Below are 20,041 nucleotides of genomic sequence, written 5' to 3'. Positions count from 1 at the left end.
GGGAAGAGTTTCAATGGTAAACAACTCTGTCGGAAACTGGCCTTTGGATGTTCATGCTTCCTGAGTATCCGTCTGATCTGTCAGCAGCAGTCCCAGAGGCCAGCGCAGGTCTGAGTGAGGTCACATCAGACGACTGCCCCCCTGTGCAACATCAAATCCAGATGTCTGATGAATTGTTCCTCATAAAAGATTCCCTGTTGACAATGGACCGTGGCATTGCCAAATAGGGTAAGACGGTTACGTGTGTAGTCCCTAGTCGTCCAAATTCATACGAGTAATTCAAGATGGCCCCCAGATACACTTGCAGAAACAATTGAATTACGTTTTCACAGTTGGCCTGCCCTGAAATGCTGATGGTAGTGGTGTATATGCTCCAGCTTCGGCCTGTCATTCAGAGCCCCCAGAACTATGTCTGAAATGGAAAGGGATGCTTTTCATGAAGAGAATATGGCAATTTATGAAGAGTAAAATTTTTTTTTCTGCCAATTGACAGTTTGATGGACGAAACGAGTCACTTCTGGTTTTCAGTTTTTCAAACACAGGTGTTCCAGTGAGCTCACATCTGGCATGACTGTTCTTTCACGCTTTGGTTGTCAGCCAACAACTTCATCAAATTCGTTTTATGTTCAATTACCACACACAAATATATTTTGGAATATTTTTTTTTTCCTCCTTGATTCGAGAAAGTGTGGCACTACGATGAAAACGTGTGTGTGCGTGCGCACGTGTGTGTGTGTGTGTGTACCCGCTGCATAACTCGCTCGCCATATCCCTGTTTTTCTGGCTGATTTCAACTTCTCTCTCTTTTTTCTTGCTCTTATCTTTAGTTTGCGAAACAGGAAGGTTTCCTGTCACCCAAGAAATAAACTGCTCAGATAAAGCAACATTGTTTCTTCTCTCCCAGAGAAAAGTTACCTTTGGGCTCTGATAAGATGGGGAAAAATAAAGTTGTTGCCTGGCCCTTGGTGCCAGCAGTCGTCCTATGAGATACACTGCAGTGAAAGGGCCATCTGGAGCTTGGTGAGCATGTGCTGAGAGGTGATGGACAGGACTCAGCCTCCTCCTGCTCCTATCACTCCCTGTTAGCACTTCGTTTCCTCCCCTGACTTTCACTAATCATACCTGACAAGTGGATACACGGGGCTCTTTGTGGATGGAAAGATTCATTCTGGCCTCAGTTTGGCGGGATGAGCACGGAGGGGGGGGGAGATAAGTTGGATGAAAAATAAGGAAAGCCAAGCAGCTATATATGCAAAAACACATCTTGACAGAAAAAAAAAGAGACATTCTGTCCTCATTTAGATGCTGTGATGAGATGTAAAGTCCAGATGCTGAAAAGCTTTCGATATAAAAGTGCTTGTGTGTGAGTGGGAGACAGAAAAAAGTGACTACACGTTTGGTGGCTTCTTATTTTTTAAAGCAGCAAACAGGAGATGCGCTCTTCTCCGCGGATGACCATTTGCATATGGTGTCTGTTCCCTCCTTTAGGTGAGAGGGTGTATGTCCCATGGGAGCATTACGTGGACATCTGAGGGAACACACATGTGCCTCCTGACCTGTAAACACATGTACTGATACAGTCAGGAGCTCTGTGCTGAAACATTGATGCACACCCTCAGCTGTGACGCAACACATCGTGGGTGACGCTCAAAGTGGGGTGATGGGATAAATATTTCAATGACCTCGCTGAGTGGAGACATTAGGAGTCAAACTGGAGGGCAACCCAAGCCTATTCTGGGAATTCTACTGCCAGGCAGTTTGCATGCAGAACTCCTGTTTCCTCCCCATCAGCATCTACACACCAAAGCACAATTAAAAATAAATCCATGTGAAGACGGTTTCAGCCCCTAACATTTTGCAAAATTCCAGAAAATCACAAGTCAGAATGCAGCCATTGTAATGCAGCAGTGGTCTGACGCGGTTGCTTGTGAATATAAACTATTTATTACACACTGAAAGCAGCATATTAAAAATATAGGTCAACTTTACTTCAGACAAAGCAGATTTTTTCTGAAATTGAAACATAAAAGCCATTTCCTCCTGTGTTATCAACAAAGAATGTTTTTGTTTTTAAAGTAAGGATAACAATATATAAACAGAAGTTCTATCGTTGTGGGCATAAAGCCTGTTGAGATGGCAGAGAAGGATTTGGGGGGGTTTCACTGCTGCTGCATTGCCGTGTTTCATGTGTGGAGCAGGAACTCAGGGGTGTGAATGAGCTGAGACTCACGGCTGGTTGGAGAGCCAGTGACAAAACACAACGGATTTGCCCTCAAAACGGACACTCGCTCCAACAGCTTAAATTCCTCCGCTGCGTTCATCCTCGAAAGTATAACGGGAGGCTCCGCCGTTCCTGGAGGAAACCGGGAAGTGGCCAACGCATGGTTTGTGGCTGGATGTTCACAAAATGGGACTAATGTTTTGCAAAGACTACCTCTGCTGATACTGCTGCACGGACCGGGCCGTGCAAGCCACAAAGAAAAGAGAATGACAACACAAGTCAATGAGACGGCGCGCCACAAAGGAGGGCAAAGCGGGACGTGCGTGCGCAGAGGAGAGGTGCCCTAGATCTGCACATCTAAGTTATTCTGTTATCCAGGCTCCTTTTTTTTTAATATTGTTTCGGGCAGCGGTTCATCATCCCGCACCTGGTAAAACAAAGAGAATGCATGTACTGGCAGCGCATCTCCGTGCGTAAATGGAGACTCTTATGTGCGTTTTCGCTGTACTTTTTCATTATGCGCACAATAAATGGTGTTTGTTTTGTCACTAACTCATGTCCTGTCCCATCGACACGCCGGTGTAGATGCTTTATAGACTTCCTCATACTTCATATCTACCATGAGTGATGGCGATGCCCGCAGAAGCCTCCGGTACCGGTGCGCAGCAGAGTAGCACTCACGAAAGGAGCGTCAGCGCACCGGATCGCAATGGTTATGTGAAAACATGTGTCATTCCACTGTGCCGTGACCGGGACTATGAGTCGTGGGTGAGGCTAATGTTCAGGAAAATATGGAGTTCCCGGAGACTTCGGAGTGCGGTGTGCGTGGGGTCGCTTTCGGTTTTTCTCGCTCTGCTGGTCAAATGTGCAGAGTGGAAAGCTGAATCCAGCAGCAGCAGCGGCAGCAGCGCTGACAGCAGACTCTGGCGTTCGTCGTCCCCCCTTCACTTCGTCTTGGGCTGCGCGGCGGAGCTGTTGCAAACTTGCTGGAGTGCGCTTTCGCCATTGTTCACCCTCATATGTGCCTTCTTTTGGGTCGGCGTGTACTTGATCCGCTGCGGGGTGCTGATCCAGACCGCCCTCTCCCTCCTGACCTTGTGCCACCTGGGCGAAGTGGCGGCGTGGTCTCTTCTGGACGGGACCGATGAGCAGCTGTTTTCATTCACCACCGCGGCCGTGGTTGTGCTCGTCTGCGTGGCCACCGGCGCACTCATGGTAGCGCGGCTGAACCAGGGCATTCCGGTGATAGTTTTCATCAGTGTGGTCAGGACTATCTCACTCTTCTCGCTGCACAGAGTGCGGGCCACTTGGAGACCGTACGTCGCGTACCTGGTTGGAGTGCTGGGCATCCTGCTGGCGAGGTATGCTGACAAGCTTCTTCCCAACCAAGGGAGACACAAGGAGGGCTGCAACCCCGTGACTGGAGCCAGGGAAGAGATCCCGGTATTTAAAAGGCGCAGGAGGTCCAGTTCGGTGATTGCCTCAGACATGGCACACAGTCAGTCCAACAGTAAGTCCCATCGCCGGACCTCGCTGCCATGCATCCAGAGGGACCAGGTAAGACGTCTCTGCCCCATTCTGCTCCTCTATTTCTGCTTTGTTTTTCTCTTCCCATCAACAATTTGGGGTTTATTGCCAAAGGGAGGATGGAATGAGGGGTGCATTAACAATACAAAAATACACATTTCGTTATTTATTTATTTATTTTTTTAGAATTACTTTTATTAGACGTTTTGGAATTATTTTGTTGAATTTGTGGACAATGGAAATCACAAAATGCTGGACGTCCTAATTTGGAATATAAAGTCACATGTCAAGTGTAACACAACATCGATGTCACCAATAGTCATATTAATAGGTCTTACTTATTATTATTATTATTATTATTATTATTATTTTATTTTAGACAGTCGTTTGTTTTGATCTTCATATCTATCTGTTATCATCTTCATCTACATAGTTCCCCTTCAGCCTGATATCATATGAGGCCAATTGTTTCCACTTGCAGGAAAACATTTGGAATAATTTCAGCTCTGTTCCACTGCACTTCCACAGTCTCATTCTTCAGTTAATGTTTTGGATTAATTTATATGATGATATGTTCCACTGAGAAATCCTCAATATTTCCCATTATTGCAGACTTTCATCTGAAAATGTTGCATAAAATTAGATCAAGGTGGTGTTTTTGAAAGACGTCAGTGGTTTCAATGTAACATTTGATATCAAAGTACCAAATTTGGTGAGATTTGTTGCGAAAGGAATGCTATTTTTGAAAACGTGCTTTTAAGTGGTGATGAGAAAGGGAAGCTAAGGATACAACATCAGTGATTGATCTCATCCCTAATTATTTATGTCAAATATTTCTCCCAGATGATCTCTGAGCCTCTGCTTCCCTGTCCAGGTCTTTAATGCAACTTGCTTCTCGTCACTTATCAGGCTGTGCAGTCTTTAAACCCCAGGAATGTAGTAGCACTGGCTTTTAAACCTCCTCTGTCAGTGATACACATGCATACCTGTGTTAAAAAGAAGAGGGGGGCTTCACTCAAACGGACTCGTATCAACTCCTCGGCCCATTTTACGGAAAATCAATGAGCACACCGAGCGTGTGAATGGGAAACAGACTTTCGGAGTGATCAAAGCTCTCGTTGTGACCTGTGAGTGTGGTGAGGTTTGGAGATGAGAGGCGGCACTGTCGGCTTGGCCACTTGAAAGATGCTCGCAGCTCTCAGGGCGAGTTAACGTTGTAGTGTGCTTATTTGTTTTGCTTTGTGGTCACACATTTGCACATATTGGGTCTGAAAAGACGCTTAGATATTTTACACTTTACACGTTTTTCCCCTCACTTTGGCTTGATGTTGTTGCTTAGTTTGATTTGAATGTCCATCTTCATTAAGTTGATTTGCAGTAGTTGCTTTGCTTCGGCAGAGGAGTATGGATGTATCTTTGTTTACAATGAGTGGTGAACTGGAAAATGGATGGCAGTGTATTTTGCTCTGAATAGTTGCTGTATGGCTCGAAGCAAACATGAGCACAAATGGCACGTCATGCCTGACATAATAAGCTTTCGTAAGTGATGGAAACAGTCTGAAAAATATTTATTCACACGGCGATAAATAATTCACTTGGCACATTGTTTTTGTTGTTAAATGTAAGTTAAAACTTCATGCACTTTCCTCTATGTGAACAGATAGAATAATCTCTTAATTTCCCTCTTTACATCGCAGCTGTAAAAGTAACACAGGCATTAGACCACTAAACCGCTGTCTCAGCAGTGTGGAGATATTTAATGTGTCCAAAAAAAACCCCAAGATGAATACCATTACGTTTTGGATTCAGACTCCTTTACTTTAGAACATTTAGAATGGAGTTACTCAGAGAACAATAAAACACAGCCCTAAACTCTAGACATTAGTCATAAACAGCTCACATTGATGTAGCAATGGCAATTAACACATTCTGGTCTGTTTCAGATTTGATACTTTTTTTTTGTGTTTTTTTGTTTTTTTTGTTTTGCATTAGTGTCCCAATAAAAAGTCAGAGTGGGTTGGAGCCACCAGACATACAAAGTAGATGTTATCATGTAACAGTGCAGACTCTGGCTGGAGCCCTCTGTTGAAGGATGAACTCAATTACAATTGTTTTTGTTTTTTATTTTTGTTGCGATTTCTAATGCTAGCAGTACTGTACTGCCTGTGGACTGTATTAAAGTTCATCTGATATCAACATTCATGTGACAAATCATGAACAATCGGTCGTTTCCTTTCATCTCTGATGGAGCTCCTGCACAGCTGACCAGTCATAGCCTGCCTGTAATTGAGACACACATGGCGTGCATATGCTGTCTTGTCTGTGTGGTCTGTAATGTGTAAACAAGCCCATGCTGATCCACGCTAGTCATCGCCTCACTCACACTGGGCTCCAGCCTCCCCGGGGTGTGGGGGGGGGGGGTCGGACGCAGTTTTTGGGGGCTCCAATGCAACGACCACATGGTGCTGGCGAACATGAGAGACAACAAGAGCAGAGATGGACTTTGTCTGGGAGAAAACACATAGATTTACTGCACTGCAACAACAAGGCTATAATTTGTCTGAGCTATATTGTTACAAGAGCTCAAGAGGTCGGTTGATGCGTTAGAAGCTCACCTTTCTGCTGTGTTTGTTAGAGTTACGATGTTTTAAAGTAGAAGCATAACAAGGAATAGGTCTGTACTCTGTTGACCTGGTGATGTTGACATTGGTGCTGTGCATCTGAGGTGTTCAAAGAACAGTGTGAGGCTTGATGGAGGATCACATTTGAAACTTAACATTGTTTTTCTCTGGGTGCTTCTCCCACAGAATTTAGAGTGTTATTAAAAATGGTCCCATTCGCCTGATAGTTGCCATATAAAAAACTGTTTACTCAGAAAATAAACAGAGCAAAGAGGGATCCCTCTATCTCCTCTTACTCATAAGTCTGAAAGCTGCCATGTTGCCCTCTTCTGCCAAAGTCATGCTTCAAGGCTGCGCTTCAATCTGCACAACTGTAAATTTGATAAACAGTCATTTTCCCTTGTTTTCATTACAAATGGGTTTCCAGCATCTATCAGCTCACTAAAAATGTATGTTTTGAAATGTTGTAGTTGTCCTTCCCGTCACGGACGCAAGAGAAGAACGTCATTATCAGCTGATCTGATGGTGGTTAGCTGGGGCTGACGTAGGATGGTCCTTCCTCTTGATCTCACACACAATGACAAGCTGGTCCAGTGTATTTCAGCTCAGGATATTGAACCAGAGGACGAGGTGTGGACTCGTGGTGTGTATCGCTTTTCACAGCATGTGAGGAAATTTGAGGCTGCTGCAGACATCAGCTCCATGGAGAAAAGTTTTCTCCTGACAAATGCAGTCTGCCCTGATTGCAGCACTCATCAAATGTTTTAGACGAAGCCCATCAGAGCTGCAAAGTTTGGGCAGAGCTGATTAAACCGAGTGGGAGTGAGCTACTTTATGAGCTACTGGAAGCCACTCCCTCTCCTCTCAGGAACTCCGCCTCTTTCCACAGCACTCTGCTCTCTGTCCTCTCACTGACACCAACACAAATATTATCCCAACCAGAGGAGGAAATTCTTTCTTAACTTGGATGATAAAGATATTCTAGAAATCTATGATAATGACTTCCTGTGGAATGGGATCCAAACACAATTACTGTTGCTGATATAAATGTTTCCTCTCGCTCTATGTTTGCTGCACCTTCCATAATTGAATTGTGTTTAGGATTGAGGAGGTTGTTGATAGCCTGTAGGGCTGTGATTTGCCACTTCATACTGTCGTCCTATACAGCTTGTTTGTATCCTCAAAACATAGCCTCATGGGATCTGATTTTTTTTCCCCCCTTTACCTTCTGGAACAGTTTGAAACACTCGTCGAAAGCCCCCCCCTTCCCACAGTTGGATCGGAAGTTGATATCAGCGTGGGATTGTGCGTCTCGTGATTGGACGATCCACTTCAGACTTTCAATCCCTATTCAGGCCTAGTCTGGTCGCTGCGCTCGTATTGCGTGAAGAAGGAGGAGACAAGGGGTGGAGGAATCGGGGTAGGAATGAAAGTAGGTCATTCGAGGTTTTGTTTAGTAGCCAGGCAAAACAGCAGGCTTACCCTTACCCCCCCTGAACGGTGGAAGAGTCTTGCGTTTGTATGATGCGGTGTAGCGACTTCTAATATGCTCATGCTCCAGATTGTTATGTGATACCTCTGCTACGTTGACGACTCGGCGTGAGTCCATATCACACTGGGTTTTGGTCTGTTTTACAACGGCCAGTAACCGGGTGTGTGAAGGCTACCTTGGGACAATTGAATTTACTAAAGTGATTAAGGTAGATTGCACCTTGCAGGCGACTGACTCAAACAATCTTTGGTGCAATTGTGACATTGGTGTCGTGTGGTGCAATCCTCAAGGAGAGAGCATTAATATTTCAACACTGCTGTTCTAAACCAATGAGCTGACTGGTCTTGGTTGACTTTTGATCAACTTCCACAGAAAAACCATCAGAACCTTTCAATGCATATTTGTGGAGTTTCTAGTCACTTCATCTCAAAGAACCTCATCCAAGATAAAATACCCGTAAAATTAACTTTTATATTATAGAAATTGGAAAAGTATACTCTGTATCCAAACTTACAACATACAAAATATTTTAGTGTGTTAACAAAAATAATCTAAACAGACACGGGAGCAATTATCCACTTTGACTTCGCAACAGATCTCCATTGGTGTGTGCAATTAACGTTTGTCACTTGCTGAACGGCGTCTTATACTATATTAGCTCTTCATGATTTTTGTGATGGAACCAAAATTATTCTACAAGCGCTCTTCACCCAGCACACGGATTTATTTTACGGAGGTTTTTAAAGGTCATGAATGCATCTGTATGGACTGATTATGATTATTTTGGACTATAAATTCACACCAATCTGGACAAAAGGCAACCTTTCATTGTTTTTTTTTCCTTCCAGCACACTGTGCCACAAGTTTGGAAATAAACGAACATCATTTCGAAGGACAATTGTCAACTGCCCCCCCAAAAAAGTCAAATGTCTCTCAATGTTTTGTTTACATTGGCAAAACTGTAATCAGATATTAAAAAAGTTTAGTTAAGCCACTAAGAGTCTGGTGAAAACTATGCTTCAATGCATCTCTTGATGCCCATAAAAATAGATTTATTCTACAATAAAAATATGAAACATGCATTAGATCAAAAATCAAAAATAAGCTACTCTATAAATTGAGAAATTTGGCTTGAAACATATATCTTCTGTTCTCTTTGAACAAGCAATTTTGTTCGTGTTTTATCATGCGTTGACTTTATTCAGTTGTATTGTATTGAAATGTGTATTAATTTGGCTCATTTAATTTGATTATATGTTATCTTCGAATAATCTGACCAGAACTTTAGTGAGTTACAGTTGATGTGCTTTATCATAATATCAAACTTTACATACTGTACATACATGATTTTTTCAGTATTATCGAGCTGATGGTTAAATTAGAATGTTTTTATTTCTCTTGTGTTTAAACGGTAATTCTGAACCTTATCTTGGTGTGCAAAGTTACCTATGTTTTGTAAATCTTAAAAAGTGCAATATGTTGATCAAATTCAGAGCAGATGAGAGCTGATTGGCCAGGTTGTTGCATGAGGGGGACTCACCGTTTTAGATTTCCGGTTACTGTGCTGACTTTGTCCATGTAAGTCACATTAAACCTACAGGCATGTGACGAGGGAAAATACTACATATGCCTAAATTCAGAACAGTTAAAAAAAAGTTAATTCTGAACTCTTTCTTGCAATTTTTGAACTGTTCTGGAGCTGATTTTGCTGGATTTTTATCATCATTCACAGTCATTACACTGTGAGTAAACAAGCCAAATGACAACTGAGAAACTTCGATTTAAAGTTTTGGATTTTTTTTTTGCATTACATGGCTCAACCGTCTGTGTTCAATTATTACCTTTATTCACAGCAACAAGAGCAGCTCACGTCTTGATTCTCTCCCTATATCTTTGATCACCTCAGCCAATCAAACTCCTGGTCCAAATTGAACTCTCCCTCTTTCTTCTCTCCCCCCCGAGCCCAGGCACGACCACTTTCTGCTTCCCTACTGATTACCATGGAAAGTGTGTGTGTGTGTGTGTGTGTGTGTGTGTGTGTGTGTGTGTGTGTGTGTGTGTGTGTGTGTGTGTGTGTGTGTGTGTGTGTGTGTGTGTGTGTGTGTGTGTGTGTGTGTGTGTGTGTGTGTGTGTGTGTGTGTGTGTGTGTGTGTGGTGCCAGCAGCTTGATGGCTGCCAGCTGCTGCCGGCTGAGAGGTTGACTCCGCTCTGGGAAACATGGAGGGCCTCTAACCACAGACACAGCCCGACACAGCTGGAACTGCTAGACAGGCACAGGCCTCCAGTCCTAACACACATCACACATATTAACACCTCAGGTTCCTAATAACCGCCTTGCATTTGAACAGAATGCAGGCGAACGCTGCATTTTTTTGAGTGCGTCAAAAAGTATATTTCTCGCTGTACTTTCGTCTGCTCTCCGTTCTAAACGAAGGCAATTATGTCACTCAAATTTTCTGTGTTACTATAAGAGATGGACTATTTCAGTAACGGAGGTGAACAGAATGTTCCTGGCACAAATGTGTGTGTGAGTTGAGTACGTGGGCGTCTGAACTCGTGCAAAAGTGTGTTTGTGTCTGTGAGGCAATGATGTAGTGAGAGTGAAGAAAGTGATGATGCACATAACGGTAACATCAAGCTACTGGTGGTAATCCGGGATGGGTTTGGTGGAAATCCTGCATAGCCAGTGCTCAGGTGTGAACAGCCGTAACTGAGAGTGCTCGCTGACGGAGCATTGTTTGAATTTTGAGTAAATGAGGGTTGGAGTGCCATGGAGTGTGATACCATGGCAAGCAACTTTCATGTCAAGATTCAACTTTCATTGAGCACGAGCCCACGAACAATGATTACAATTTGACAAAAAAAAAAATGTCACTGTTCATTCTAATGAGAATGTAACTGGCAGATAGTCAACTTTGTCAAACATGACAGAGGATCTAAGTGAACTCTGGAAACAGAAAATATTACAGCTGTATTACACTGTGTGTATTCCTGGATTAAATTGTGAATTTTTTATAGTTGGTTCTACAGTCCACCAGCAGAATGAAGGCCTTTTCAGACTTGCTCACCAGGAGTTTTGCTTTGAGAAATATCACCATTGTTTAATATTGAGCCCATTTCATGAAGGAAAATAGGACAGACGTGTGCTATCTGAATACCAGCAGTCCTCTGGGAAATATTGCTACATGACAGCAGTTGGAATCGTGAGTCTCAGTTATGAATATGAAAAAAAGAAGTAATTCAATATATATATATATTTTTCCTTTTACAGACGGGCAGGTTAATGGGTGCCATTCCATATGTGGTGGAAGAGTTTGGCTAACTGTTCACAGCTGCTCAAGTTTTCATCTGTATTTGTCCTCTGAAGGGTCTTTTCAATCACTCGCTGAGCCCACCTTTAGGACAGTAAACCCTTACATGAGGGGACATTCCTGTGCTCGCCCTGCTGCCGTACGAACAGGAATGTGCAGGTTGAGCAGAGCTTGAAGGACAGGCCTGTGGGCCCACTGAGCCGACCCTCCCCTACCTCTCCCTCACACGCCGTGACCTGAGCCAACACCACCTTCCTGGGCTGTCACCAGGTGTGCAGCTGGCCTCTGCCGAATGAATAGACATTCACATTGCCCGGGGAAGTGTGTGCTTAAGTGTGTGTGTGTGTGTGTGTGTGTGTGTGTGTGTGTGTGTGTGTGTGTGTGTGTGTGTGTGTGTGTGTGTGTGTGTGTGTGTGTGTGTGTGTGTGTGTGTGTGTGTGTGTGTGTGTGTGCAGGTTCGTGAGAGGGAGGTAAAAGTGCAGAGCCGGGGGGTGGGAAGTGCAGTATTGGATGTAAATAGTTGCAGTCTTTTAAATGTGTGAAAAACAAATGGAAGAAACAACAGTTAATTTCGCCCACTCAGAGTGTGCACATTTGGCAACAGGAAAAAAAAAAAAAAAAAAAAGAAAGATCTTGTGGCCTTTCATCTGTGTCTGTGTTCAGGCAGGGCATTCAGCTAATCCCTCAAGTCCAGTGTGGCCATTGTGTCTGCCTTGGAAACAGAGCAGGCCACAGCTTCTGCTGCTGCTGCCATGATTCATTTAACAAGCAGGAACATTTTGAACCCCTCTGACTAGCACTGTCCAATAAATCCAAACATAGTCAGGGATTAATTGATTATATATTTCAAGAGCATGACAAGGGAGGCGATTTCAGTGATGGATGACAGTATTTAGTAATCCACTGCCTGGTTGGTTTCTGATGGTTTCGTCTTGACTGGCCATTGCAGATATTTTACTTAATTTAAATTGTACATGCAGCAAAGGATGCCCCTTAAACATTCCAGCCTCTCTATTCTACCACAGGATTGTTGTATATTATTACCAAAATACCAGTGGTTGAAAGAGGTATTCAGATCTTTTACGCATGTAAATATTTTTTCAACAACTTGTATGTGGAACTGTGGTGGAAAGAAACAAAGTACTTTTATTCAGGTTCAATGTGCACATTGTGTTGCTTTCTTCTTGTTTTGCATGCAAAACATATGGTTTTCACTCTTTTTAACATCTAGTGCCAATTTCAAGTAAAATCATTAGTATTGAGTGATTTTTGTGTAGTTTGGCCTTCAAATTAAATAAATATCTTGAAACACAGCATCTCGCATATTTTTGAAGTTTGTAATATAATGGATGTGTAGGGTGTTTATGCTGCTGTGTTAGCAGTTAAACCAAGTTGCATCAGTAATGGAAATACACTTAAGCAGTACAGTACCAGATATATTTTTTTGAATATCAATCTGCATGTCACTACTTCATTTTCAGCTCTCATTTCACCGCGAAGTTCAAAATGTCAGAAACATCCAAGCATCAGCAGATGGTTCCTCAAGACAAAATTTGCCTGCCATTAACGTGTAGTAATAAGCAATGAGTAATGAGTAATGACTTAATGAGACCTCAGCGGAAGGTTTCCCAAAGTTTTCAAAAAGTTTCAGTAGACTGTTTTTCATTCTCTTCGAATATCTGAACAAAGTAATTTTTTCGACACTTCTAAAAGTAACACTTTCCCCATTATTAGTTCACCATACTAAAAACAGACATTGTCAAAGTTCAGGGATTTTTGTTATTATTAGTGATTATTATTAGTCTGCAACATATGAAAAAAAAATAATTGTAAGGATACACTAGCTTTGCATTCATACAAAACACAGACTATATATATATATATATATATATATATATATATATATATATATATATATATATATATATATATATATATATATATATATATATATATATATATATATATGAAGAAGGGAAGAATGTAGACATATTCCTCTGAGATGGAGTTTTGTTTAATGCAAAATACAATTTTGCTCCTCTATATCAAGTTGTATGCACTGGACCTGAGTCCAAATACTTTGAATAATCAGTAGTAATTTATTTGCTATACCTAAAGTCACAGTTCTCTGATGTGACAGCGTTAAGACTTTGGGCATGTGTGTTCGGCGTGTGCTGCGTGTTTCCCCCAGTCAGCGGCGCAGTGCGAGGAGGTGTTATTGTAACCTCTGCCTGGTGAGCCCTCCCTCTCCGTCCCGCCCACTCGCCATGAGCCCGTCTGTCGCTGCAGCCAACAAGGGTTCTGCTGTTCCCCGCTCAATGCTGTGTTTTACTCTTTAAATACGTTAAAGAGCCAGTGAGTACATCTGTCTGTCAGGTGGGTTATTTCACCTCTCACTGGGGCAAGAGTCTCACGGTTTGGGTTAAGGGCTGTTTTTTCACAGTCACTTTCAATTAGTCAGGTGTAAAAAGTGCATCATACAGCTCAAGTAGTGTGCTCGATTCGCGTGACGTTGTTCAGTGTCTATATGATTTCGGTGTATACGGCGTAAACGGCAGTACTGGAACGCTCCTCACGATTCGCAGTTAAGGCCAAATGTGGATCACTTATGGTCACATTTTTGATTTACTCTGCAAACAGTGTCCTGGGAGTGGGTTTAAAAATAGGGCAAGGGGTGTCATCAGTGAGCTTCACGTTTGCCTTCAGTTGTTAGCATCATTCCGTTGAAAGAGCTGAAGTTTATGTACATTAGAAGTTTGTGCATTACTTATTAATGTGGGATGCCAGACAAAGTTTAGAAAAACTTTATTTTCCTCCAGTGTGCTATGCTGGATAAATATTTTATTTATTTTGAAAGTGAAAGTTGTCTGAAGTTGACATTTGCTTGTTAGGTACATGGAGAGGACAAGACATCCAAAAAGGCCCCAAGATATCCGAAAAGTAGCAAGAGTTTGACTCCTTGCTGTATTATTCAGTTTGAAAGTGTGAGTTACTGCTCAGATGTTGAAGAATAGTTGTGATGAAGGCGGCAGTCATGCCTCGTCCTCACTCTATTTTCCAGAAGCGCTGCTCAGGCCTTCTGCTTTGTGAGCGTGATGAAGTGGTGCTCCCTTCCACTCCCACAGTGCTGCTTTCTCCTCTGCACTGTAACCTCAAACACCTGCATGCACGCACGCACACACACACACACACACACACACACACACACACACACACACACACACACACACACACACACACACACACACACACACACACACACACACACACACACACACACACACACACACACACACACACACACACACACACTTGTGGTCCTGCAGACTGGCTTGGCAAAGTCTCATTGATTTGTTGCTGCTGTACTCTGCATTGCCTGGAGACACTAAGCGATGTCAAGGCTGACGTCTTCCTATGTACTGTAGGTGACATCCGTTTATGCTCTGCCACAATCGATGGTTATGAACAGCAGGCGCTTCTTCTTTCTGTGTGTGCAGTGCAGGCAGACAATCCTGTGTCTTTCAGATAGCGGCCTGGTGGCTCCAGACACCCCTTCCTGCCCAAGATAGCCAAGCTCTGCGGCTAATTGCTTTAGGGTCTCTGTTTCAGGTCACATCTTCGCCTGGAAAACCACATGTCAGAAAATTAAAACATGCTTGACAACATGTGAACCTAGATGATAAGACACATGGCATTGTTTCAGAATACACCAAATAAATTCATGGCCACATGCTCTTCTTCTATGATGTAGATAATGGGTAGTCAACTGCTTTGTGTGTTCCTGTGAAGTTTCTCCGTGTGAAAGAGAAAAAATTTGAAAATTGTTACTCCGATTAATGCAATTGGGATTAGAATAGGCATACTGGGCCTTTATTTTAATGGCAAGGTGCCCGAGGCCACCTCAGATTTCTACTCTCTCTTACACCATAATGTTTTCCATTAGCTGCTGTTCCATTCATACTTTTTATGGTCGCTGCTTCGTCTCCTCCGGGCTGGACAGTAAGAATGAAATCTCCAAACCACCTTTAGCACATTCTTTTCTCTTCTCTTCTCTTCTCTTCTCTTCTCTTCTCTTCTCTTCTCTTCTCTTCTCTTCTCTTCTCTTCTCTTCTCTTCTCTTCTCTTCTCTTCTCTTCTCTTCTCTTGTCTTGTCTTGTCTTGTCTTGTCTTGTCTTGTCTTGTCTTGTCTTGTCTTGTCTTCTCTTCTCTTCTCTTCTTTCTCTATAATCTTCCATCTCTGCTTCAATTGTTTCTCAGCTTCTCTAGCGGATATTTCCACATTTGTGAAAATCTTTTTTTTAATCCTTCACGGAAATAATGGACCCTTCGCCATGTTTCCTGCTGTCATGGTCATACCTGCTAAAGGATTAGCGCTCAAGAATAGCGATAGTTTTGGCTGGTGATCCATCAAGAAGTTAGGGTGACTGTTTCCATTGTAAGGATGAGGAAAGGCATGTGGAGGTTTTGGCAAAGCTCCACAAACCGGAGAGGCAGAAGGTCTTTTGACGTCATCGGGAAACGTGACCCACTTCTCAAGAGGCAAGGAGCCTTGGGCTGGTGGAGCAGATGTTACACAGATGAGCCTGCATGCACGCACGCACACACGCACACACACACACACACGCACACACACACACACACACACACACACACACACACACACACACACACACACACACACACACACACACACACACACACACACACACACACATACACACACACACACACACACACACACACACACACACACACACACACACACACACACACACACACACACACACACACACACACGCACCAATCAACTACTCTTTGTGCACACTTTCTACGCTGCCTTTATTTTCCATTAAAATGCCCACAGAAAATGAATAAATGGCACAGGGACTTCTGGCGGGACTCATTTGGGTTTGTGGTTGTGCACAGGCGTGAACTGATGTGGTTGTCCGCCTGCACGCTGGTAGAGGAGGTAAGGCACGACAAAACGGAGGGTGTTAGTGGGCCATTCAGGTCATATGTGGTGGGTTTCCTCTATATGGGTCTCTGAGGGAGAAGAAGAAGCCTGCAGGAGATTCTACAGTGTGTCTTTCAGCTACAGTGCTCTTGTTATGTAAGGTGGACGTTCAGCTCTCCATCAGCTCCATCGGACATGTTCTCGTACCTCTTTCTAGTTTATCAGCTTGCTGGTTGTTTCAATGCAGTTGGTCAACTCTTTTTTTTCTAGAGAAACGGTTAACCACCTCTGGAGCGCCAAACTTTTCAGATTGACCTTGACTTTTTCTTGATTCAGATCTTTTTTAGCCTATCCAAATATTATTGTCATTTAAAACAGTATTTCTTCTTTTTTTATGTTTGTGAGAGTCGGGGTGTTTGCCGTAATTTGGCTTTACTGTAAATTTTATTTGTGTAAATCAGACAATCAAGAGTGGAACCACTAAGCCTCTATTGAAGCCAAATGTGGGGCTCTGAGTAAATCAAATTTGGAACCACTGATGTAAACAATCTGGCCGCATGGCTGCTTATCGGTGTCACAGAAGAACCCTCTAAAGCTTATTCCCTGACTCTGAAGTTATTAGCTCAACAGAGCTCTTTAGCATATCTTAACTCATTGTTCAAGTTTCGTGACCAGGATCATTATAGATTTAGTTTCCAACAGCAGTGGGCAGCTGCTTTTAGTGAAACGTCCTTTGAGCCTCCTCTGTACTTGACATGTATTGTATAAAACAGAATAATAACTTTGAAATTTGATTTACGAGCTAAAGGACCATCTTTCAAGATCAAAACAGAGCTAATAAAAGTAAGAATACTGTAACTGCTTCTCAGGTGGACTTAAACATGTGACTCTAAAACATAGTGGTGTTGTTCTGTTTGTGATCAATGTGTACTGATCATATACCTGCACCTATAACACGTTTAAGACTGTTTGAGAAACATTCTTTTGTCTTTTTGCGTATGCCGCTGTGTGAGTCTGAACTCAGTTGCCTATGGGAGCTAGTAATCACTTGTCTAATATGATTTTCTGAACCGGATACCCTTTCTTCTATTTGTAGCATAATCAGTCTTTCATTTGCTAATTTCACAATTGGGATTTAATTGAATAAAGACCTTGGTGCAATATTTTTTTTTTCACAAGATTTACAGCAGCTCTGTGCGCGAGATAATTGTCTCACTTCTCTTTGTTAAGATCATATTCGAGAGCATTTCAATGAAGTCTTTGCAACTATTTTGAACATCTTTAGGCACATTTATGGATATCCTTGTTTTTAATGGGGGTCAGACTTTCCCTTGATGAAACTACACTGCTTTAAGTAAAGCCACTGCTAATATATAACAATAAATGTAGTAAATCAACCTTTCTCAGTGTATTGATCAGAGGTGGGCACTCTGGACAGGATTTGGCATGCATATTGTCAGTACCCAACCATTTTATATTTCTAACAAGTTCCAAAACTTCCAGAAATTAGAGCATTGCATCAATATACTATTTATCACGGTATCCTCTGATACTCTGCTTTACAACCATTGAATCATAAACATGCAGCAGATGTATAACATGACATATTTAACACTAGACAAAAGTTTGAATGACTTTCAGAATGAATGCTGAAGTCATCATGTAAAATGTAAACTCATACAGCCATGAAATCTAAACATACTCAGGTGTTTGAATAACATGCAATATGTTAAAGCTATTTACTTATTATATTTAGATCATATTTGATGTTTCACATACTGCAGTTGTTGTTAATCTGGTTCAGTTTTTAGTAACTGTATATGTTCTGTTTTAAAAAAAACAAACAAAAAAAAAACAATCTTTGCAGGCACATATTTGGCCAAGCTGTTTCCTCTGGTTATTCACAATTAAGTCCGACAAACATAATGGAGGGTCCTCGGGATGCTACTCACATGGTCTGTGATGAGCTCATTATTTCTGACGTGACTCTGGTAATGGAGATTGGTCACCTTCTTCGAGGCAACTCAATTGATTCCCGCTGAGGACTGGACGTTCCTCTTCGTGTCCGTCTTCTCGCGGTTGTAGCGAGACACTGAGCAGAGAACCAACCCGACATCATGACATGCCTATAAAGATAATTCCTAACGTCTCTTTAAGCTTGCACGTGCAACCATAAGACATGCACACACCTGCATCACGGGTAGCTGGAGTCTCTGATGCCGCCTCAGATGCAATAAACACCCATTCACTTGCACATTGGCAGAATGTTAGGGCTGATTCAGGGGCCGCTAGATGAAAAGGTCAGTGGGCTTGTTTTGAGTGAGTGTAAGATTTCCATCATCACACCGCACGCTCTAGCAGGCTCAGTCCAAACTACACAAACAGTGTCTCTGAAGCCCTTGACAGCCTTGATTCTGCCATTAAGTCAATAATCTGCCCTCGGTCTCTCCTCCTCCTCCTCCTCTTCCTCCTCCTCCTCCTCCTCCTCCTCCTCACCCCCCCCCCCCCCCCCCCCCAACTGACCTGCTGTTAGTTTACGTACTTCCCTTTTTACTTACCCTCGACAACTGTTATCCAAACAGCAGCATAACTTTTCCCCCTTATGTGTTTCCCTTTTTCCCACCGTGTCATTTTCCACAAGTCTGTTCGCTTTTTGTCCCTCACCACTTCTCACCCAGCATCTTTCATTGTTTCCAGACAGCGGTGAAACATATTTAAGGGAATGTGTGGAACGTCAGAGTCTGAACGGAGAAAAGGCAGGGACACACTCACGCGCACACACACACACACACACACACACACACACACACACACACACACACACACACACACACACACACACACACACACACACACACACACACACACACACACACACACACACACACACACACACACACACACACACACACACACACACACACACAAACAGACGGACATCAGGAGCTCTTCCAGGAAAAGTGGCATCTGTGCAGCCCATTAGACAGGGATTCAGTGTACCTGTGCGGGCCTTTTACATATGGTGGTCAGCTGCTGGAACGGAACTAGAACCAGGGGTCACATCTGAGAGAAAACATCAGTGGAGATGATACACACACACACACACACACACACACACTCACACACACACACACACACACACTCACACACACACACACACACACACACACACACACACACACACACACACACACACACACACACACACACACACACACACACACACACACACACACACACACACACACACACACACACACACACACACACACACACACACACACACACACACGGATGCATTGTCCTCAGACTCCTATAGTGTCCTTCACCGCCGTCCCAGCAGCAGCAGCGCGCCGGCCAAGTTGTTCAAATCTGCTGGGTTGCAGGTCAGCCAGCGATCCTGCAGGCTGCAAATAAACCCTCCCACTCTCTCAGACGTTTGGAGCCTCTACCTCTTTTTTGTCATTCCCTGAATCGAAAGCTCTAAAGAGTCAGCTTTCTATGGGAATATAGCAAACTGAAGAGTAATGAGTGGAAATGGTGTGGGAACAAGAGAATTCTCTTCAGTAGCAGCTCAGTTATTACTGCTGCTCAACCCTATACTGTAATGGCTCTCTGGGGCGAGGGTGTAGCCCTTTGACATCAGGAAGAAGAGGAGCAAGTGGATGATTTTTTCAGATGTAAAGTAAAGAGTTGGCCTTCTCTTCAGACCTTGCAGCTGTGATTCATCACTATATGTGTTGCTGGGTCATATTTTGAAGTAAGGAACCAACTCCATATCCTTTAACTTTTCCTTTTTTATTTTTTGAATATGTGACACATATTATTACAAGCAATTAAAGCATTAATGTTTGGCTGATATTGTGTGTGTTTTACGTTATACTAGTTTAATCAATAACACAAATTCAGTGTCAT

At 42.9% G+C, this 20,041-nt stretch overlaps 1 protein-coding gene across 1 annotated transcript in view; it reads left to right on the top strand.

Annotated features, from left to right (window-relative positions):
- Nucleotides 1-2,848: 2,848 nt before the first annotated feature.
- LOC308137002 (cGMP-inhibited 3',5'-cyclic phosphodiesterase 3A-like) overlaps nucleotides 2,849-20,041 on the top strand; it is a gene marked incomplete at both ends in the record, with an annotated part of 76,128 nt that continues 58,935 nt past the window's right edge. Inside the window, one exon of the mRNA XM_080505558.1 lies at nucleotides 2,849-3,778. Coding sequence (XP_080361684.1) covers nucleotides 2,849-3,778 — 930 coding nt within the window. The remainder of the gene's footprint in view (nucleotides 3,779-20,041) is intronic.

This window comes from Blennius ocellaris (assembly GCF_963422515.1).
Source record: "Blennius ocellaris genome assembly, chromosome: 11".
Taxonomy (NCBI): domain Eukaryota; kingdom Metazoa; phylum Chordata; class Actinopteri; order Blenniiformes; family Blenniidae; genus Blennius; species Blennius ocellaris.
The sequence above is the reverse complement of the archived record's forward strand: the minus strand, read 5'-3'. Positions and strand labels throughout refer to the sequence as shown.